At 46.0% G+C, this 22,467-nt stretch overlaps 2 protein-coding genes across 2 annotated transcripts in view; both read left to right on the top strand.

The window, feature by feature from the left end:
• The window catches only part of GPATCH1 (G-patch domain containing 1), a 45,026-nt gene extending 28,334 nt beyond the window's left edge, over positions 1-16,692 (top strand). The window contains exons 16-20 of the mRNA XM_060083784.1: positions 4,523-4,736; positions 9,254-9,361; positions 11,332-11,429; positions 12,874-13,022; positions 16,428-16,692. Coding sequence (XP_059939767.1) covers positions 4,523-4,736; positions 9,254-9,361; positions 11,332-11,429; positions 12,874-13,022; positions 16,428-16,458 — 600 coding nt within the window. The 3' untranslated portion in view covers positions 16,459-16,692. The remainder of the gene's footprint in view (positions 1-4,522; positions 4,737-9,253; positions 9,362-11,331; positions 11,430-12,873; positions 13,023-16,427) is intronic.
• Positions 16,693-18,061: 1,369 nt separating this feature from the next.
• The window catches only part of WDR88 (WD repeat domain 88), a 43,302-nt gene continuing 38,896 nt past the window's right edge, over positions 18,062-22,467 (top strand). Inside the window, exon 1 of the mRNA XM_060083143.1 lies at positions 18,062-18,376. Within this exon, the coding sequence (XP_059939126.1) occupies positions 18,062-18,376 (315 nt within the window). The remainder of the gene's footprint in view (positions 18,377-22,467) is intronic.

Genomic DNA, 22,467 nt, shown 5'->3' with positions numbered 1-22,467 from the left:
GCTGGATGTAGAATTCTGGGTCAACAGGTCTTTTCTTTTAACTCTTTAAAAATGTTGTGCCATTTCCTTCTGGCCTTGTGGTTCCTGATGAGAAACCTACGGTCGTTCACATTGTTGTTCCTGTCCTTGTAGTGATGTGACTTTTCCTCTGGCTGCTTTCAAGATTTTCACTTTGTCTTTGGTTTTTAGCTGTTTGGTAATGATATATCTGGGTGTGCATTTCTTTGAGATTATTTTGTTGGGGGTTTTATGAATTTCTTGAATCTTTAAGTTTGTCTTTGACCAAATTTGGGACATTTTCAGCCATTATTTTATTCAAATATATTTTCTGCACCACACTCTCATGCCTCTCCTGAGACTCTGATGACCTAAATGTAATACATTTTGAATTCATCCTATAGGTCTTTGAGCGTCTGTTCTGTTTTTCACTCTCTCTTTTTTCCTCTGTGTTGTTTAAATCTGATAATTTCAGTTAATCTGTCTTCAAGTTCACTGAGTCTTTCCGCTGTCATCTCCATTCTGCTATTGAGCCCATTCGGTGAATTTTTTATTTGGGTTATTGTATTTATATCTTTTATTTCTTTGCTGAGACCTTTTTTAATCTTTTCTTCATTTGTCTTTATTCTTGGAGCAGGGTCATAATAGCTGCTTTAAAGTCTGTCTCGTAATTCCAACATTTTTGTCGTTTTGGTTTTTGTCATTTGGGGTTGGTGTTTGTTGATTATCTTCTGCAATTTGAGATTTTCCTGGTTGTATACCAAGTAAATTTGGCTTGTACTCTGGATACTTTGAATGTTATGTAATGAGACCCTGGGTCTTGTTTAAGGAGAATGTTGCCTTTTTGTTTTGTTTTGTTTTGTCGACCTAATTAGGTTCAGGCTACAAGTTCCAACCCATCTGGGTTGAAATGTCCTACCGTTTTCAAAGTCTTTATAGTACTCTTCACATCTTTCCTGTATGTGCTCTTCCTGGTGGTTGGTCTGGGACCTGGCTGGTAGTTAATCCCATAGTTCTGTTATCAGAGGCTTTGATTTGCTCATGGAATCAGATCCATGAGCTCAGAGGTGAGCGAGAAGCTCATAAACCACTATATAGGATCACCCTCTTGAGCTCCTCCTCTTCGTGATCTTCCTGACATTTTCTTCTTTTTTTTTTTTTTTAATAAGTTCATTTTATTTATTTATTTTTGACTGCATTGGGTCTTCGTTGCTGTGTGCGGGCTTTCTCTAGTTGCGGCGAGCAGGGGCCACTGTTCGTTGCGGTGTGTGGGCTTCTCGTTGCAGAGCATGGGCTCCAGGCACACGGGCTTCAGTAGTTGTGGCTTGCGGGCTCTAGAGCGCAGGCTCAGTAGTCGTGGTACACGGGCCCAGTTGCTCCACGGCATGTAGGATCTTCCCGGACCAGGGATTGAACCTGAGTCCCCTGCATTGGCAGGCGGATTCTTAACCACTGCGCCACCAGGGAAGACCCGTTCCTGACATTTTCTGACTCTGGGCTCCCCCTTCAAGTCCTCCAGTCAGAAAGCTGGGACTTTAGTTTGCCTGCTCTGCCTTGCACTTCCTGTGACTTTTTCTGCCTGGAGTCAAGTGGCAAGAGGGCAGGAAGGGGAAAACAGCAATAGGATTCACTCCAGACCGTTCGGACCACAGCTCCTGTGGTCAGAGGAAAGGGTTCCCCTCCTTCAGAGCCTGGCAGCTGCAGCCACTACCCATGCCACCACAGATTTGGAACCACTCCATTTGGGTTTTAATGGCATAAAACCCTACCCAGGGATTCTGGCTCTGTGATATGGTCATTGGATTAGAAAGCCTTCTAGATTTTCTCAAATCATGTTGAGATAGTATTTAGATAAATTTGGCTGGAATGTCTTGGTTCTTGCTTTTTCACTTATTAGCTTGTGACCTTAGAAGGGTCTCTTCTCCTTTCTGGGTTATTTAATTTCTTTCCCTGAAAGCTTTCTGAGACAACACAAATGTGAATGTGCACCCTTCTGGTGGAAGGTGGGGGGTGGTGAGGGAGCTTTGCAGATACAGTCATGTGTGTTTGGTGTGTGTTGTTATTTAATTTCAGTACAGCTCCTATTATAGTTTGAAAAAAAATAAAAACAAAAAAGATCAGCTTCTGTAGTTATCTGAGAGTTGAATATCTCATGTACTCATGTACATTTAATAATGTAGACATTATTAAAGGCCAAGACTGTCTGCGAACACTGTCATTCAGTTATGGTCCATGCATGTGACATTGGTATCTGTGGTTTGCCATAAAGGTATAAGATCCATGACTTTTCTAGGGAATTGTGGCCATGATTTCCTGTGTTTTACTGTCAGCCTCTCTCTCCTGACATTTTCTATAACTTTTAAAATTTTGAAACAATCTTAGAAGTTTAAATACAGTACAGATAATTTTGTTTCCTGAACCACTTGGGTATAAGTTGCCAACCAGATGCCCTGTCACACCTGTGTTTCCTTTAAAGAAGGGCATTCTCTTATATAAGCACAGTACATCTATCGAAATCAGGAAGTTAACATTGATACATTACTACTGTCCAATCCTCAGACCCATTCAAGTTCCAGTAGTTGTCCTAATAATGTCCTTTATAGCAAAAGAATTTAGCTCAGCATCACTTGTTGCATTTAGCTGTCATGTCTCTTTAGTCTCCTTCAGTCTGGAACAGTTCCTCAGTCTTCCCTTGACTTTCATGATCTTGATACTTTTCTTTTAAATTTATTTTTAAAATTTATTTTAAAAATGAAATTTAATTTTTTTAATTTAATTTTTTTTTTTTTTTTTGGCCAAGCCATGCAGCATGTGGGATCTTAGTTCCCTGACCAGGGATCGAACCTGTGCCCCCGGCATTGGGAGCGCGGAGTTGTGATCTTGTTACTTTTGAAGATTACAGCCCAGTATTTTGTAGAATTCCCCTCAATTTGGGCTCATCAGGCATTTCCTCAGGATTAGATTCTGATTCTGCATTTTTGGCAGGAACACCTCAGAAGGGATGCTGCTGTGCTTTTGCTTTGTCCTGCCAAGTAGAACACGATGATGATTTTTCCCGTTACTGATGTTCACTTTTGATTATTTGAGTAAGGTGGTGTCTGCCAAACTTCTCCACTGTGAAGTCAGTCTTTTCCCCTTTGTAGTTAAGTACGTTTATTTATTCATTTCTTATTAATTTGTACTTTATCTTTAATACACATTTAAGAGCTTTGAAATATATAAATACCCTGTCCTTCATCAAACTACTTATGTCACTGTGGACCCATGGTTTCCTATTTTATCCAGAGGGATAATTCAGTATTATCATTATTTATTTTAATGCTCCAATTGTGCTGGTTTGGTTAGTTGAAGCCCCTTCAAGTTGGCTTCTGTGTCCTGTTGAAATGTCCCTTTTACCCTCTGAGCATGTCCTCACTTTCTGGGCACAGTAAGATGTTCTAGCCTCATCTTTTTATTTCTCAGCCCCAGCTCTAGAATCAGTCCTTACTCCAAGGTGTCCTGGTTAGTTTTAGTGGGCAATGGCATGCTTTTCTTCCTTAATTTTTTTCTGTGAAAAGGGTTTACTTTAAAATCATAAATTCCACTATCTTGTATCGGTTTTCCTCACGTGCGTGTTTGTAACTCTGCTTCAGAAATTGGAGGTGGTGTGGGGCTGGGGAGGGACCCCAGGCCGAGAGCAAGGAGAGCTGGTGGTAGAGTCCAGACCCACCCTGGGCACGTAGCATGCGTGCGTCGTTGACAGAGCCTCTTGTCGCCCCTGAGCCACGTTCTTCAGTGGTAAAATGGAAGGACTGAAGTGGGTTCTGATCTAGGCCAGTCCTGGACTCTCTCGTCACTGCTGTTCACACTTAGCACGTTAGATCACACCATGTCTGTCTGTGATTAGCTGTTAGGATGTGGGAGCCATGTCTTCTTCATACCTTTGCTCCTTGTTTATAGAATGGAGTGTATACAAAGTTACTGCCTCTTTATTGGCTAACCTGACTCTCCATACCTGGGCTGCTTTTAGGAAGGGTGACGTGTAATTGCAGAGGGGAGCTCCAGGACCATTTTGTTGGCTTGTTCTCGGTGCCCTCCCCATTGTGTGGAGGCCCCCAGTTTTCTCTTCAGCACTTTTATACAAGTACACTGCCTTCACTACCTTTCATGTGGGACCTCTGAAGGCTCGGATAGACTTTTGAAAACAGGACAGAGGCACTGTGCTAGTCCCTACTGCCTTTTTCTGGGTCCTTTGCAATTCTGATTAATGACCTGTTTCCACGTATAGCTTCAGCTGCTTCTACCAGTCAGCACAATCTACAGGTTTTGAATCAGAAGCACCACAAAAATGATGCCATGTGAGTGATCATTGTTTAGTTAGGCAGTGCGTGGGTGTGGAGACCCATGTAAATGAGCACAAATGTAAGTATGTGTGCATATGTATGCATGCGTGCGCGTGTGTGTGTGCACGGGTGCCATGTTCTAGAACACGTGTCTCCTTTCACCCTTGCTTCTTCATTTCTGACTTATTTCCCTGTTAATACAGGTAAACAAAGGTGTGGATTCACAGACTGAAGGAGAGGGTAGCCGCCCATCCATGGACTTATTCAAAGCCATCTTTACCAGCTCCTCAGATGAAAAGTCTTCATCCTCTGAGGATGAGCAAGGCCACAGTGAGGATGATCAGGAGGGTACCAGGGAAGCCCACTTCAAAGGTTCCCAAGAGGCTGACTTGGTGGAAACGTCATCTGTGGCACAAGGTATGTCAAATATTTTAGACTTTGGGGTCTAAAAAAGAAAACAATGATGTTTCTAGAGAAGCTGCTTTCTTCATTTAGTGTGTAATTTGGAACCAGGATAATTAGCAATTGATGATTTTTTGATGATGTTTTAATCTTTTGTATTTTTTTTTTTTTTTTTTTTTTTTTTGCCGTACGCGGGCCTCTCACTGTTGTGGCCTCCCCCGTTGCGGAGCACAGGCTCCGGACGCGCAGGCTCCGGATGCGCAGGCCCAGCGGCCATGGCTCACGGGCCCAGCCGCTCCGCGGCATATGGGATCCTCCCAGACCGGGGCACGAACCCGTATCCCCTGCATCGGCAGGCGGACTCTCAACCACTGCGCCACCAGGGAGGCCCAATCTTTTGTATTTTTTAAGTTAAAAAAAGTTGTATTTAATTATAGTTAATTTACAATATTAGTTTCAGGTGTACAATATAGTGATTCAAAATTTTTGTAGATTGTACTCCATTTAAAGTTGTTATAAAATATTGGCTATATTCCCTATGCTGTACGATATATCTTTGTATCTTATATATTTTATACATAATAGTTCATATCACTTAATCCCCTACCCCTCGTTTACCCCTCCCACCTTCTCTCTCCTCACTGGTAACCATGAGTATGTTTTCTATGTCTGTGAGTCTGTTTCTGTTTAGTTATATTCATTCAGTTGTTTTATTTTTTAGATTCCACATGTAAGTGATAACATACAGTATTTGTCTTTCTTTGTCTGAGTTATTTCACTTAGCATAATACCCTCCCAGGTCCATCCATGTTGTTGCAAATGGCAAAATTTCATTCTTTCCTATGGCTGAGTAGGATTCCATTGTGTATATACACCCTATCTTCTTCATCCATTCGTCTGTTGATGGACACTTAGGGAGCTTCCATATCTTGGCTATTATAAATAATGCTGCTGTGAACATTAGGGTGCATGTATCTTTTCAAATTAGAGTTTTCGTTTTTTTTCTGGAAATATACCCAGGAGTGGAATTGCTGGATCACATGATAGTTCTATTTTTAGTTTTTTGAGGAACCTCTGTACTATTTTCCACAGTGGCTGCAACAATTTACATTCCCACCAACAATGTACAAGGGTTCTCTTTTCTCTACATCCTCACCGACATTTGTTATTTGTGGTCTGTTTGATGGTAGCTATTCTGACAAGTGTGAGGTGATATCAAAACCAGGATGACGGAAAAAAAAAAAAACCACAACAAGATTTATACCAGCAGTTGTCTTTTCATTACGTTGATGGTTTCCTTTGCTGTGCAAAAGCTTTTTAGTTTAACTAGGTCTTATTTGTTTTTTGTTTTTTAAAAAATATTTATTTAGTTATATATTTATTTATTTGGTTGCACACCGGCTCTTAGTTGCGGCAGGCAGGCTCCTTAGTTGCGGCTCCCTGGCTCCGTAGTTGCAGCATGTGGGCTCCTTAGTTGTGGCATGTGAACTTTTAGTTGCGGCATGCATGCGGGATCTAGTTCCCCAACCAGATATCAAACCCGGGCCCCCTGCATTGGGAGCACAGAGCCTTACCCACTGGATCTCCAGTAAGGTCCCGTATTTATTTATTTTTGCTTTTGTTTCCTTGCCTTAGTAGACAGATCCAAAAAAATATTTCTATGATTTATAATCTTTTTTTTTGTGGTACGCGGGCCTCTCACTGTTGTGGCCTCTCTCGTTGCGGAGCACAGGCTCCGGACGCGCAGGCTCAGCAGCCATGGCTCATGGGCCCAGCCGCTCCGCGGCATGTGGGATCTTCCCGGACCGGGGCACGAACGCGTGTCCCCTGCATCGGCAGGCGGACTCTCAACCACTGTGCCACCAAGGAAGCCCTATAATCTTTTGTATCTTTAAATGGGGTGGAGCAGAGTTCTTTTTTTTTTTTTTTTCTCTATCTTGTTTAAATCTCTGGTATATTTTTAGGATGTAAAGATGTGTTTGATAATATTGATTTTCCTACTTATCCTAGTTGAGGAGAATTAAAAAATAGTAAAATTTTCATTTAAAAAATAGCTTCTTTTGGGGCTTCCCTCGTGGCGCAGTGGTGGGGAGTCTGCCTGCCGATGCAGGGGACACGGGTTCGTGCCCTGATGCGGGAAGATCCCACATGCCGCGAAGCGGCTGGACCCGTGGGCCATGGCTGCTGAGCCTGCGTGTCCGGAGCCTGTGCTCCGCAACGGGAGAGGCCACAACAGAGAGAGGCCCGCGTAACGCAAAAAAAAAAAAAAAAAAAAAATAGCTTCTTTTTTTTTTTAACCTGGTTGCTGGTGAGGTGCCAGGATTAGTGGAAAACATTTGGTCATGACATATACAGGGTTTCTTCCTGCTTTCCTCTCTGTAGGGCAGATTGTTTGCTCTGGAACAGCCATCAGATGGGCATTGGCTGGCACATAAGTAGCACTTGGTAGATGGTGTCTGTTCTCGTTACAGTGAGTCTAACACCTGTTAGTGGCCTGTCCTACGTGTTCTGTTTACCCCAGCCGGGAGTTTGGGCGTAGGAAAGGAGGCTGTCTGGTGCTTGCAGGGGTGGGAGACTTCTCAGACGTTTGGGTGGGTGGGCAGAATTTCCTGTCTCAGTTTTAGATTGTTCTGCCTGCCCCTTCCAGTCTGTGGTGGACTTGGGTTTCATTTTTGAGGGCCTTTAACCAAAAAGTTACATAGAGATATAAAATATTGTTTGTTCTTAGGTGATTGCAAATGTCAGCCTATTTTTTTCTTTGTGAGAAAAAAACAGCTTATTTTTTTATTACAGAGTCATATATGACTTGAAAAGTTTAAAAATATAGAAATATAGGGACTTCCCTGGTGGTCCAGTGGTTAAGAATCTGCCTTCTAATGTAGGGGATGCGGGTTTGATCCCTGGTTGGGGAACTAAGATCCCACGTGCCACAGGGCAACTAAGCCCGTACGCTTCAACTACTGCGCCTGCACGTCACAACTAGAGAGCCCAAGTGGTGCAACTGAGCGTGTGCGCTCTGGAGCTCGTGCCACAAGAGAGAAGCCCGCACGCCAAAACAGAAGATCCCACACGCTACAACTTAGACCTGACACAGCCAAAAAAAAAGAAAAGAAATGTAGAAAGCTTAAGTCTCTGGGAATTCCCCCTTCCCAGAGAGAACCATTAATGCTTTGATGCATATTTTTCCGGACTTTCCCCATCTTTCTCTCTTCTCTCTGAAAACCTAATCATCTCTTTTTAAAAAACGAGATTATTAATGTGAACAGGATAATTTGTTTATATTCAATTTTTCTCCTCTGACGATTTATTTTGAGTGAAATGAAGCCTTCTGAGCTGGGACATAGTCTTACATCCTGTTTGTTTGTTTTTTTTTTTTTTTTTTTTTTTCCTTTTTGCGGTATGTGGGCCTCTCACTGTTGTGGCCTCTCCCGTTGCGGAGCACAGGCTCCGGATGCGCAGGCCCAGCGGCCATGGCTCATGGGCCCAGCCGCTCCGCGGCATATGGGATCCTCCCAGACCGGGGCACGAACCCGTATCCCCTGCATCGGCAGGCGGACTCTCAACCACTGCGCCACCAGGGAGGCCCTGTTTGTTTTTTTGATTAATTAATTAATTAATTTTTGGCTGCGTTGGGTCTTCGTTGCTGCGCGTGTGCTTTCTCTAGTTGCAGCGAGCGGGGGCTACTCTTGGTTGTGGTGCACGGGCTTCTCATTGCGGTGGCTTCTCTTGTTGCGGAGCACGGGTTCTAGGCGCACGGGCTTCACTAGTTGTGGTGCGTGAGCTCAGTAGTTGTGGCTCGCAGGCTCTAGAGCACAGGCTCAGTAGTTGTGATGCACAGGCTTAGTTGCTCTGTGGCATGCGGGATCTTCTCAGACCAGGGCTTGAACCTGTGTCCCCTGCATTGGCAGGCAGATTCTTAACCACTGCACCACCAGCAGAGCCGTTCATCCTGTTTGTTTGTAAGTCTTTATTCTCCTGAGATGGCCCTTCCTTGAGGTTGTGTTTCTACCTTTTATTTTTATTTATTTATTTCAGTTTTTGCGATATTGTATTTAGTCATCTTGACTGGCTTAATCACATTGTTGCTTTCGTTTTTATTTTTATTTTTTTGGCCATGCCACGTGGCATGTGGGATCTTAGTTCCCTGACCAGGGATCAAACCCATGCCCCCTGCACTGGAAGTGCGGGGTCATAACCACTGGACTGCCAGGGAAGTCCCGATGGTGTTTCAACCTTTTGGGTCTCAGGTGATGTGGAGTGTGTGCCACAGTACCCTCGCCACCCCTGTGGTACAGCCCCTGGCGCACCTGCTTGCAGGTGCCCTTGTGTGACCAACATCCCAACTCAAATGACCAGGAGGTCAGAGGTTGGGCCCGTGTGTTCACTGCTGTGTCCTGAGCACCTGGCGTGAGCTAGTTACGCAGGGTGCTGACGAAAAGCACATGCTACCTGGTAAAAACAGACATTAATTGAAGGCTCAAGCACAGTACTATTTGGCATGTATCTACAATTAATATCCTGGTGTTTTTCAGCTCGTGAGCCAGCACCCCAGGAGCCCGCGCCTTTCTTCCCGACTCAGAAGATACAGGTGGATGAAGGAGAGGAGTTCGGCCCTCAGCTGCCTCCCGTCTTCTGCCCCAGTGAGTCGAGAGCTCCTTGTGTCATCTGTTTGCATGGGGGCCGGAGTCTCCCCCAAGATAGGACAACTCTAACCACATTGTTCTGTCTGCCAACGTAATCCGGCATGAGGCTGACCAAATATATGTGTTTGTTTCCAGTTTATCTGTTCTCAGCCACGTTTGGAAAATCAGTGCTTCCATCTCGTGCCTAAATGAGAGCTGTTGCTTTACAGCCTTAGAGTCCTTCAATTTTTTTTTTAAACTTTTTAACAGATAGGGCCCTAAGTATCTCAAATTTTGTCACATACAGAGATAAAAAAGTAAAAATCCAGGGCACAAAGATGGGATAGGAATTGTAGGGAGAAGGATATTCTGAGACTTCTTTATACTTTGGCTAATGCAGCAAATAAAATAAAACTAATCCTTTCAGAAGTAAATACAGCTCGTCCTCCTCCCCCAATATCTGTTAACAACTTCTGTTCAGTGCCCGCTTAAACTGACATCTCATGTTAAAATGTTTAGACTGGTTGGCATCTCTTTGAAAGCTGAGTTAACAAACATCTGATAATACGGCCCAGATATAGAAATGACATAAAATTCTATTATCTACTTTATAGTTTCCTGTAGTGCCCACATTTGCATAGTGGCTTGGTTAATTAACCCAGCCTTCAAAGAGATGAAAGCAGAGAGGAGTCAAATGTGTGAAGTTTTGAAAAATTGTGGTGAATGTATTTCTCATTTGTGTAATTGTTCAGCTCTTTAGTTTAAAATAAGTGTCAGCACTTGAAAGCTAAGTTAGTTATGCCCATTTCCCAGATGGTTCTTGATAACCTTGTAATAGTAGATAACTTAATTTGGTCTATGGGCTATTTTCCAAAAACTAGCATCAAAAAAAAAAAGTTTGGGGAGGTCAACTTGGGAAATATTTGACCAAACTGTAGGACTAGAAAATTGCAGGCATTGGTTAACTGGGTTTGGGAAATGAACCATACTCCTGAAATATCTTGGAATTTTTCTTTAGGTAGAAAAAAGTTGATTTAATGACTTACAGTGTTTCTGCTATAGATAATTTTCTGCTGGTTTGATGACCTGGAAGTTAATGACCTATGAAAACGTTTTGGTCAGAATTTGGAGGTGGAGAAGTGGAGCGCATGCAACTTGTTTAGTCCCTTTTTTAAAAAATTTAATTTTATTTATTTTTTTATACAGCAGGTTCTTATTAGTTATCCATTTTATACATATTAGTGTATACATGTCAGTCCCAATCTCCCAATTCAACCCACCCCCACTACCACCACCCCTGCCACTTGCCCCCCTTGGTGTCCATACGTTTGTTCTCTACATCTGTGTCTTTATTTCTGTCATGTTTAGTCATTTTTAATGATCACGTACATTATATTGTTTTGGTGCTAATTTTTTAGTGTTTCTGCTTATAAGACAAACTCACATGAAATGTGCTTTTGTAAAGGGTGGACGGTGTCAGAGGGGCGGACAATTATGTGCCAGATTCTGGGCTATGGGATTCATGTGCACGGTCCCATGTAATCCCCTCTGTGTCCCCAAAAGGATAGGGATTCTTCTTTTCCCCATTTTTCAGACAGGAAAACAGACTTGGAGAGGTTTAGCAACATGCCAAAGATCACAGACCTGCTGACAGAGCCAGATTCAGACTCTGGTCTATCTCTGAGCTTACCTGAGGATGTTAAACGACAGAAGGCTTGCAGGCATTCTGGTCTGACTTTATCTTCATCTGGCAGATAAGACTGTGGCCAGACACCAGTTGGATCACTCTGGGCTTAGGCTGAGGTTTCTGGCAGTTTCTAAATATAGATCTCCAACGTGATATGCTAATCTGCTTGTTTATCAGTGAGGCAGGGAGGAGTTCTGCCTTAATGGTAAACATCCCTCTACGTCAGATTCCTAACTCCGTAATTTAGCCTTCTTTTCCCCTGTAGTCTCTAAGTAATGTCTTTATTACATTCGTGTTTCAGATGCTCGTCAGAAACTTGAGGCACCTCTCAAAGAGAAACATAAAAAGAACAAAGAAAAACACAAGACCAAGAAAGAGCACAGACGGAAGAAAGAGAAGGTAACTTCTGGGTGTACCAGGATCAGTGTGTGGGGTCAGACGCCTCTGCTTCTGTCGTCTAGACCAGCCTCCAGGGGTGACCCATGAAGCCAGTCAAGATGGAGGCCATAGGTCTCTCTACACCTTGACAGAAATGTTGATAGTCAATGGAAACCCTCGATTTTCAGAAAAACTTTGTTTTTTTGTTTTGTTTTGACCACATCGCACGTCATGTGGGATCTTCCCTGACCAGAGATCGAACCCGTGCCCCCTGCCATGAAGCACGGAGTCTAACCACTGGACCGCCAGGGAAGTCCTGTTTTTCTTTTAGACAGAATATCTTAATTTATTCAGTTCCACTTAAAAATTTTTTTTTTATTCATGAACATTAAAAAGTAGGAAAAAAGGACATTTAAATATCTTCGAGTTGAGAATTCCCTGGCGGTCCAGTGGTTAGGACTCGGGGCTTTCACTGTGGGGGCCAGGTTCAATCCCTGGTTGGGGAGCTAAGATCCCGCAAGTTGCTCGGCCAAATAAATAAATAAATAAATAAATAAATAAATAAATAAATATCTTAGAGTAATGGTTGAGTATTAACTAACAGAATAGTTAATTACTGTGTTTAATAAAACAATTGTTTTTAATAAAGTATTTACATAATGAATAAAAACATTTGATATTGATTATCATTCAATATTAAAGGAAGCTATTAGTTTGAACATTTCTCAACGACTTTGTCGTCATCACAAATAGAGATTTGGGTCTGTAGCTTGCCATTTGAAGTGATGGACACTTAAAGAACACTGCTGAAACTGCTGTCTCAACATCCGTGTCTTCTTTTGAGTTATGGCACAGGCTTTTAATTCAGTTAATGTTAGTGCTGGGTACCCACAGTGATCTGGGCAGTAGTAGAATTGATTAGAAACAGCTCCTCTTTTGGCCACCTGAAAAAAGGATTCTTGAGCATGGAAGGTAGAGGAGTTCTCCTGGAGTGAAAGGAAAGAAACTGGTGCCGACAGATTTGAAAACCAAACTCACGTGTTTCTCACCGGCATATGTGCTATTCTCTGACCTTCTACCAGTTTCTTCTTTGTGCTTTTCCAGGGAGCTTGCCATCTTGATATGTAGTTTGTCACATATGGCTAAAGAAATGGAGCAGGCAGGTTCACGGGGCGGGGACAGGGTCACCTTGGATGAGATGGGGGCTGAGTGTCATGATGGGGTCCTGCCTGTGCCTGCTTGGTTCTGCTGTGTCTGTCGCCAGAAGATCAATTCTGTGAGCATATGCATGGTGGAGAGTGTGCCCAGCTGTGTGTACTGGTCTGTCCCACACCAGGCTAAAGCTCCCCCAAGTGAAGTTTTTTGTTTTTGAATGACTCCAGCAACCCAATGCCTCATTAGCCTGCCACTGTGCGGAATTAGGAAGGGATTTGTTCTCCTTGATTTGTTTATTTATTTATTTCAGAAAAAGAAACACCGGAAGCACAAACACAAAGGCAAGCAAAAGAATAAAAAGTCAGAGAAAAGTAGTAGTTCCGAGAGTACGAGCAGCAGTGACAGCCAGAGCGATGCGGAAGGGGCCACAGACCTGTCACCCCAGGAGCTGCTGAGACGGTAGGCGACAGGAGACACTAGGCTTTCAGAAACCCTCAGAGGCTCGTTGAAACCTTGCTGTGTTTGCATAGAGGGAAATGTCAGAAATGGTAAATTTGTGCATTAACTCGTTTTTTAAAAAGTTAACTTCTAATTGCATAAGTAATACGTAAATATATCATCATTGTGAAAGTTCAGATCTTACAGATAAGGCTCGAAGTGGCCCGTGACCAGTTCCCCAAATCTCTCTTCTCTCCACAGTAACCTCTGTCATCTGTTGCTTTGTAACTCTGAAGACTTTTTTTGCGCAGCCACACACACACACACACACACACAGGTACACGTGCATTTTGTTGCACATTTTTAATATAAATAATATAACTTTATGTAGCATAAATCTAGAGGGAATGAACATTTAGAAGGAATAAATATCACCAAATTGTTTCCAAAAGTGGCTCTATCCATTTAAATTATGAAAGCACCTTGACAAACAGCACAGAGATGTGTGCCAGCCTGATGGGTGAAGAATGGCATGTTATCTTCATTGCCTTTCCCGAATCAGTAATGAGGCTGAGCAGCCTTTCCTGTGTGTCTCAGCCTTTGCCATGGGCTCTTTTGTGAATCATGTGCTCCTGTCCTTTGCACAATATTCTGTTTTCTGTTAGATTTTTATACTGGTTTTTAGGTACCGTTTTTACTGATTTTTAGGAATTAAAAAATTATTCTGGTTATTAATCCTTTGTGTTTTAGAGTGTTACCTGTTCTATGACTTGTAACAATCTTTGTTGAACAGAAACTTTAATTTTGGGAACACTCCGTTTTGTGAATTTTTGTGTTGTTGTTGGTATGTTTTACATTTTGTCTTTTTAAGGCCTTCCCTAATGGAAGGTTTTGTATATGTGTATAGACTGTTCTCATGCTTTTGTAGTTTTGTTTTGGTCTAAGCTATTTGAATTGTTTTATTTTCCTTTTTTTTTTTTGTGAACAGAGAGTAGGGTAGGCATCCAGCTTACCTTTCTCCAGATAGGCGGCCGGTTGTATTAGAGTGAGTAGGCGAGCTGTGATGAAAAGGAACCCTCTCAACCCACGGGCACAGCACAGTGGAGCACAAGTTAAATTGAGAAAGTTGCTCAGGATCCCAGTTTGTTCCACTCTAGAATGTGGCCCTCAGAGGAGATGAGGGGAACGGGTTGGAGGATGGTCTTGGAGGTTGTTATGGTCCTGCCTGGAAGTCGCTGTCTTCCCTTACCCTCCAGCCCACGGGCCGGAGCAGCTGGGTGGCCCTGCCCGGCCAGCACGGGACCAGGTAGGGCAAGTCCAGCTGTGGGCCCAGGGTGACGGGGGACACGGCAGGCGCGAGCCCTGGCCACTCGGCCCCACCAGTGCTCTGGACTGTTAAGGGAGGTGTAGCTTGATCAGATTCTAAATGCCTATACCCATGCGGATCTGTTCCTGGATTCTCTGTTCTGGTTTCTTAGCCATTTTTCTATTTTTTCATCCGCCCTCTTTTAATTACTTTAATTGCCGTCTGGAAAGACAAGTGCCGCTGCCTTGTTCTTTTTCATTTATTTCTTTAGAATGGACAGGACCTTCTCATGGTTCAGAAACAATACGGATATGAGCATTTCAGTTTAATCCAGAGCCCCCTGAAGCAGCTGTGTTGATTCACGTTTCCCTTCCCTCAGGGCGCGTGCCAGTGGTGACAGGGACGGGCCAGGCACTATGTGGCACACCATGGGTGTGAGCTCGTTTAATCCTCACATAAGGCTGTGACTTGTGTCCCCTCCTCTCACAGGCGGGGAAAGCAAGGCCCAGGGAGGCCCACTGACCCTCACCAACACCTGGTATTTTCACCCATGACCGTTTGGGGCCATGTGATGAGTCACTCCTGCGGGGAGGCATTTGTGCTTGCACACGTGGAAACCCCTCAGTGCCCATCGGGAGGGTGTGGTGGGGTGGGCTGAGCACAGCAGTCAGAAAACGTGGGCAGGTAGCTGTGTGCTGACTTGCGTCTAAAACTTACCATTTAGAGACCAGAAGCTTCAGAACAGTGTATATGCCTGGTACTGTTGTCCTCAGGCCTTTGGATTTCCCCGTATGCACATGTATGTACATCCTTGCATAGAAAAGGGCTGGAGGGGTTCTTACACCCCTGAGAGCACTTATCTCTGAGGCGGGGGACTGGGATAGAGGGAATGCAGCATCTGAGGTGTGAAATGTATTTAAATATTACTCTTGTGGTTGCTAAAGGTATAGTTTCCATAGCCCCGCACCCCTAAGCTTCCTAGATTCTCCCCAGGGAGCCTGGAGGGGGCCCCTCCATCTTCTGTGCCTCCCTCCACTCTGTGTATTACCTGTCTGCATCTGTCTCCTGCAAGGGGCATTTTGAGGGTCACAACCACATGGGTCTTACTTGCATCCCCAGCTCCTGGCTGAGGTCTCACTCTTGTCAAGGGCCCCTGCTGCTTTCCTTCAGTGACGGCACAGCCTAGTTCTGGATGGACTTGCAGTCTGCCCCTCCATCCCCTCCCCAGGAGGCACCGATCTTCCTCCTGTCCCTGTAAGTTAGCTTTGCCCATTCTAGAATTTCACAGACGTGGAAACATACAGCTAAGTACACTCTTTAGTGCATTCACACTGTAAGTTCCCAGCTCCATGCATGTTCACTCCCTGAACACACCTAGAGCAAGGAATAAACCAGCACTCCAGAAGCCCCTCCCACTTAGCATCCCCACCCCCGCCCCCCAAAGGTAACCGCTCTGGCTTCTGTCACCGCTGATTACTCTTGCCTGTGTTTCAGATTTATTTAAGGGACCCATGTGCTATGAACTCTTGCATCTGGCTTGTGAGATTCCTCTGTATTGTTGTAGCAGTAGCTGGTTCGTTCTCATTGCCAGAGAGTATTCCTTTATGGGATACAGCACAGAGTATTCATCTGTTCCGTTGTTGGGGGCATTTGGTTTTCCACTTTGGGGCTGTAGAGCACGAATCTAGAGTCAGTGTGACCCAGCTCTTCTTGGTGAGTAGAGCCGCCATGAACATTCTTGTGTGCACGAAGCTGAGATTTAAGACTAAGGGCTCGGGAGCTTTTGGCCCTGGAGCAAACATGGTTTTGTCTTTTGTTTTTTTAGTTCCTTCCCAAAGGTCATACAGGAGATAGGTGTGTCAACCAGGATTGGAACTTGCTTTTATAAATGTGTCTTAATAGGAGATGTGGAGGAGTGAGTCTCTCTGTGTGTTTTGGGGGGAACAGAATCTTAAGAGTGCAGATTAAACGGTACTTTCTTTCATAGTGTGGGTCATCCTCTGTATTTTGTGCCACTTTGGCTCAGGGAGAGGCCTGGCATTCTTCTCCCCCGCTGGACTGTCTGGTTTTTCTGTTTGTATCTAACTTTCCTCCTCTCTCTCTTTTATCTCCTTTTCTAGGCTGAAGCGTCTTCCACTAAGAAGGCAGTAATTGAATTCTGCCCTGGCCTGTCCCAGTACCAGATCTCCTCCAGGATGGAAGTTCATCGGTCACTCAGTTAATAGATTGTACAGATTGTATTTATATGTAAATATTTGCTGTAAAATAATATTTTTTAAAACCTTGACATTTCAAAGCTTGCCTTGGAAGGTTGCTGAAATTTATTTCTATTTTTAACTTCTGTTAGTATCAGAGGAAGAAACTCAGACTGTACAGTTTAATTAAAATGGCATTTTTCTATTTTTTTCTTGATTTTTCATTTCCTGAAACTTTAAAAAAGAAATGAAAAGCAAAGGCTTTTCTCTGGTTTTGTTGTGAAGAAAGCCAGGTTCAGATAAGGACAGTCTGACTTACTTAAGGACCCGTGTGGGAGGGAGGTGGTCGCTTTCCCATGTTTTCCTGGGGAGTGTGGTTCCTCCCTCATGTGGTTGGTACTGGTGGCCAGGAGCCAAGTGGGCAGCACAGTACCAGGATCCTGGCAGGTGGCCTCAGCCTCTCGGGGTAGATGCCACCAAAGTGTCTGAGAAAAGCACTGGGACCAAGAGTGAAAGAGTGTGCGCCCACACCCTGGGTCACACAAGCTCCAGGTCTTTGCACTGCAGCCCTGGGTCCCTGCTCTGAGGCTGCCTCATCGGCCCTCATGAGACCTTTAGAAAAAGTAGAGTGCAGAGGTTTTTTTCTATTATCAAAGTAACATCATAGAAAAAGCAGAACAATTGTAAAAGGAGAAAGAAGGAAGAAAATCACTTCTACTTCTACCCGCCAGGGTTGACAACCCTTGCTCTTTTGTTATAATTCCATGCAGTCATTTTCTAGCATTGAGTCTGCTCCAGGACAAGAGGTGTCTTTTTTAAAAAAAATTAATTAATTAATCTATTTTTGGCTGTGTTGGGTCTTCATTGCTGCACGTGGGCTTCTCATTGCGGTGGCGTCTCTTGTTGTGGAACACGGGCTCTAGGTGCACGGGCTTCAGTAGTTGTGGCATGCAGGCTTCAATAGTTGTGGCTCGCAGGCTCTAGAGCACAGGCTCAGTAGTTGTGGCACACTGGCTTAGTTGCTCCGCGGCATGTGGGATCTTCCGGGACCAGGGATCGAACCCGTGTCCCCTGCATTGGCAGGCAGATTCTAAACCACTGTACCACCAGGGGAGTCCCAAGAGGTGCCATTTTGTTCTTTGGTATTTCATTGGCATTATGATAGGTATTTCCCTCACGTGCTTATATATTTTGTGTACCTACTCCTAACAGCTGCATCTTAATTAATCCTGGGCACATTCTGTAATTTATGGTCCGTTTCTCTGTTGTTGACGGTGAAGTGGGTTGGCCAGGAGCCCCCTACAAAGGCAGAAGACACACAGATCATTCCGGGAGGCGGGGCCAGGAAGACCCTAAGCGAGGCGCGAGGATGGGGCCGCCGGTTTCACACACTTGGCCTCATTCCTTTTACGCCCAGAACTAGAAGTCCATTTTTCTGTGGCTAACCGTGCTGGGCGTTGAACGGAAGCGAGATCTCCGGGCTCAGGAAGGGCGCGTGGGTCCCAAGGCGGGGGCGCGGGCGCGTGGCGCCACCGTTCGTGGCCAGGCCGGGCTCCGAGATGGCCTCCCAGCCCCCGGGCGCCCCCAGCCCCACAAAAGCCCTGGACGAGGACGGGAAGACAGCGCTCCGGAGAAGTAACGTGCAGCTGTCCTCGGTCCACATCCGCGACGGCGCGCATCGGCCCCGCAAGCTGCCCTGGGTAGCGCTGGTCAGGGCCTGCGGCCGCTTCAAGCTCTCACTCTTGGAGGCGCGGCGGGGCCGGCTGCTGCCCTCGCTTAACCCCCTGGCCGTGGGCAATGACTTGGCACCGCCGGAGAAGCACTGGATGCCTGAGAAGGCAGCGTTCTGGGGCGACCAGGAACCCCTCTCCAAGGTCAGAACGGCCCCCAAGGGGAGGGGGTGTGGCTTGTTTCCAACAGGTGGGGAGAGCTCAAGAGCCGGCAAGGGGACCTGGGAGGGAGCCACCTGGCTTGCTAGGCCTGGGCCCAGCCCCCTGCCCCAGGCACACCTAGTGGGCAAAGTGGCTGCCGGGGGCGGGGGCAGCTGGAGGAGAGGCCGGGTGGCCCAGGGAAACCATCCTGGGGGAGGGGGACCCCACCCAACCCAGACCCTGTGGGCTCCGGCTGAGCCTCCCAAATGTCCCCATGGTGACACTCCCAAGTGCATGCCCTGGGGTCAGTGAGGGAGCCCTGTCACCCATGAAGCAGCACTAGAAGCAACAGAAAACTTAGAAGAAGAAGAATACAGAAATAAAAACCCCAAAACACTACTTTGTATTCTAAATGGTATTTGAGAGACAATGCACTGATGAAAAGAAGGCCGGTGGCTGGGAAGAAGAAATAATCTGTGAGCAGAGAGAAGTCTTGGGGATGAAAAAGAGGATTTCCAAATGAAGATCCTCCATGGAGGCTTTAAAATCAGAGCAGAGAACTGGAACAGAAAGTTAGAAAACAAGCTCATAGGATTCTCTGAGAACTCAGAGAAGAAATATAAAGGAACAATAATTATGAGAGAAAAGAGAAGAGGAAGGCAGGGGAGATGCAGAAGAGCCAGTAAATGTATGAGGTATTGGGGTGGGGGGAGGGGGCAGGAGGAGGAAAGAAATGCAGAAGGAAACAGGGAAACGTCCCTGGGCCGAAGAAAGACTGGAGCGCTCATGTGGAAAGACATAGTCAAGGCTTCCCTGGTGGCGCAGTGGTTGAGAGTCCGCCTGCTGATGCAGGGGACGCGGGTTCGTGCCCCAGTCCGGGAGGATCCCACATGTGGGGGAGCAGCTGGGCCCGTGAGCCATGGCCGCTGAGCCTGCGCGTCCGGAGCCTGTGCTCCGCGATGGGAGAGGCCACAGCAGTGAGAGGCCCGCGTACCGCCAAAAAAAGAGACATAGTCAAGTTCACTGCAAGATTGGAGGGGAATAAAACCTACAGGTGGTGAATGCCTGCACTGCAAGGATAGGAGCAAGGCTGTCCCTTTTCCAATGCAGATGGAAAAGCCTGCGATCAGACTGAGCTGGAGGCTTCTCCAGCGGTCAGAGGACCTCAGAGCTGAGTCCACAACTGGGCCTGTCGAATGGCTGACTGTCTCAGCCAGGCCACCACGGGGGTGCATTGGGGTCTCCATGTGGAAGTCTGTTTGAAGAGAAAGCAGTGTGCCAGTGCTTTGCTTGCTTTTATTTGTGACAGTTATTCTGATTTTTAAGTAAAATTAAAGGAGAGCATAGGAGTTGTATTTTATTTCTGTTCTCCATAGAATACCCCCAAGATCCAAATTCAATAGATAAAAAAGGTTTGTGGGCATTTTTTGTTTTTGTTCTTTACAATTAAGTGTCTCCCCACGGACATAGTGTGTTCTCTATGTGGTTGCCAAGGGGGAGGGAGGGTGGGGGAGGGATGGATTAGGAGTTTGGGATTATATATAGAAATGAATCACTTTGCTGTACACCAGAAACTAACACTGTAAATCAACTATACTTCAATAAAATAAATTTTTAAAAAGAGTCTCCCTAGCACCGCCCCCCCCACCCCAACTACCCCCTTTCCCTCTACGGAGGCAACAAAGGTTTCTAGTTTCCTCTGCATCCTTACAGAGATATTTTATGCACATATCAGCACATACATGTATATTCTGACCCCTCCGTTTTTTTACATAAATGGAAGCATACCTTAGACCTCTTCTGCACCTGGTTTTTAAATTTGTTTTTTTAATTTATTTTAGAGATCTTTCCATATTAAAAAAAAATTATTTATTTATTTTGGCTGCACCGGGTTTTAGTTGCAGCACGCAGGATCTTAGTTGCGGTATGCATGCGGGATCTAGTTCCCCCGACCAGGGATCGAACATGAACCGGGGCCCCCTGCAGGGGGAGTGTGGAGTCTTACCCACTGGACCACCAGGGAAGTCTCGAGGTCTCTCCATATTAGTAAGGAAACAGCTTCCTTGTTCTTTTTTTGTAGAGAGTATTCCATTGGCTGGCTGCCCCCTGATGGATTTAACCAGTCTTGGGTGCATGCACATTCAGGTGGCTTAAGATTTTTTTTGGCCTGAGGTTTTTATGATCCATTAGGTCAACAGAAGTTGAGAAGTTATATAAAGCTCTGGGAGAAAAGTATTCTTTTCTGTGGTGGACTGGCCCAGACAGTTAGCCATTCGACAGGCCCAGTATATAGAGAAAAGTATACCTAAAGTATTCTCTGCCTGGCCAAACTTCTGGTCCTGATAAAGCCAACAAAAGGACATTTTCTTCAGAGCTGCAAAAACTCAGAAAGGATGCCTCTCTTTGAGGAAAAAGTTATTCAAGGGAATACTCTGGCAAACAACAAAAAAGTCAGAATTAAGAACTGGAGTAAGAAAAAGCAGTTTAGAATAAACAGAGGAGAGCAGTGATTGAAAACAGTACACCTCGGAAGTGTTTATACAGCGAGGTTAATGCAGTTGTTTAGCTCAGTGAAAATGTTAACAAATGATCTTTTGAAGTGAAGGTGCACAATGCAAGAATAATAATGTTCCAGATGATTTCATCCAACAATCTGAGATGGTTTGCTAAAGAACATTCTCAATGATAATTCTTCATTCTTGGCCTTTAAACAAGGCACACTCACACATGGATGTGTCACAAGTTTTAAAAATAATTGGCTCAAAGCCTCTCCTTGGCTCCCTGGCACGTTTAAGAGGAAGTCAGGAGATCTGACCATGACCTTCCAAGCCATTTCGGCTCTACCTCATCTCTCTCCTCTTCCATCTGACTTGCTGACGTTCAAGCCCGTCAGTCCGGCCTCCGGCGTCCTCGTTTTGTCCCCCTCCCCCCGAGGGGGCGGGTGTCTCTCCCTGCCCTCGGTCTAAAGCAGCGCTCACCTGGCTCTGGCCGTAACCTGGCATCGCGTGCCGCCTGTGCTGTGGCTGCCCCATCTCCCACCCTGGCCCCTGAGAGCAGGAGCCCGCCAAGCGCACTCCTGGTCTGGGGTCTTTGCTCCCCGGTTCCTGCTGCACCGCGGCACCACCATCAAGGCCCGGCCAGGGAGGCGCAGGCAGATTTGTAGAACATATTTGTGGGACGCTACATATACCTAAAAAAGAGCTCACATTTTTTGCTTTTACAGACATCGGACTGTCTTCTATATGCTAGTTTTGTTAGGGCCTCGGACAATGTACCTAGAGTACAAGAGTGTGGAACTTCTCTGCGTGGCTCCTGGGGCTCCCTCTCCATAATGCACTCCAAAAGTACTCTGCCCAGAAAGGTCCGGAAGCGGGTGGAGGGATTTCCCCGCTCTTGCTCTGCTTTCCCATACTAAAATTCTGTTTTTGTGATGAGAAAAAGAACGAAGCCCCGAGAGCTTTGCCTCGAGGCAGAGACAGCTGCAGAGCAGGGAACTGAGGGTCATATGTCTCGACCCCAAGGCGCAGGCTTTGGCGGTGGAGCCTGGAGCAGACCACTGACCGGGTCTCGTCCTGGGCCCCGCAATCGACCTGGGCTGCTGGCAGCCTGCTGTCCAGGCCCCGCCCCCTGGCCCGCCCCTCTCCGCCCCGCGCCGGCCAGGCCCCACCCCTGACCCGCCCCACGGCTGCCAGGCCCCGCCCCCTGACCGGCCCCAAGCCCGCCGCCTGGCTCAGTTTGCCTGCGCCCCCTGGCGGCCCAGCTCCGACCTGGCGCCTCGCATCTCGTCTCCTGGCGGCCCAGTTCCTGTCCCACCTCTCCCAGCTACCCGGAGCCGAAGGGCCGTCTCACTCCCGCCTTCCCACAGCCCCCGTGTTCCCCGCAACCCCGAAACCTCTCCCCTACCCTAGACCCCCGCCTCCCCTCATCCCTGCACCTCGGACTTTACTCGCCTCACCCCAACCTTGTCCCCCCATCCAGAGTTCCTGCATTCGTGGGGGCACTGACTGGCGGCAGAGCCTCAGATCCCTCCACCCTGCACTGTCAACTTAAAGAAAAATGCACAGTGTAAAGTTACCAGTTCACTTTTATTCCTG

This window comes from Mesoplodon densirostris, chromosome 19, assembly GCF_025265405.1.
Source record: "Mesoplodon densirostris isolate mMesDen1 chromosome 19, mMesDen1 primary haplotype, whole genome shotgun sequence".
In the NCBI taxonomy this organism is placed as follows: Eukaryota; Metazoa; Chordata; class Mammalia; order Artiodactyla; family Ziphiidae; genus Mesoplodon; species Mesoplodon densirostris.
This window is presented reverse-complemented; position numbering and strand designations above follow the sequence as displayed.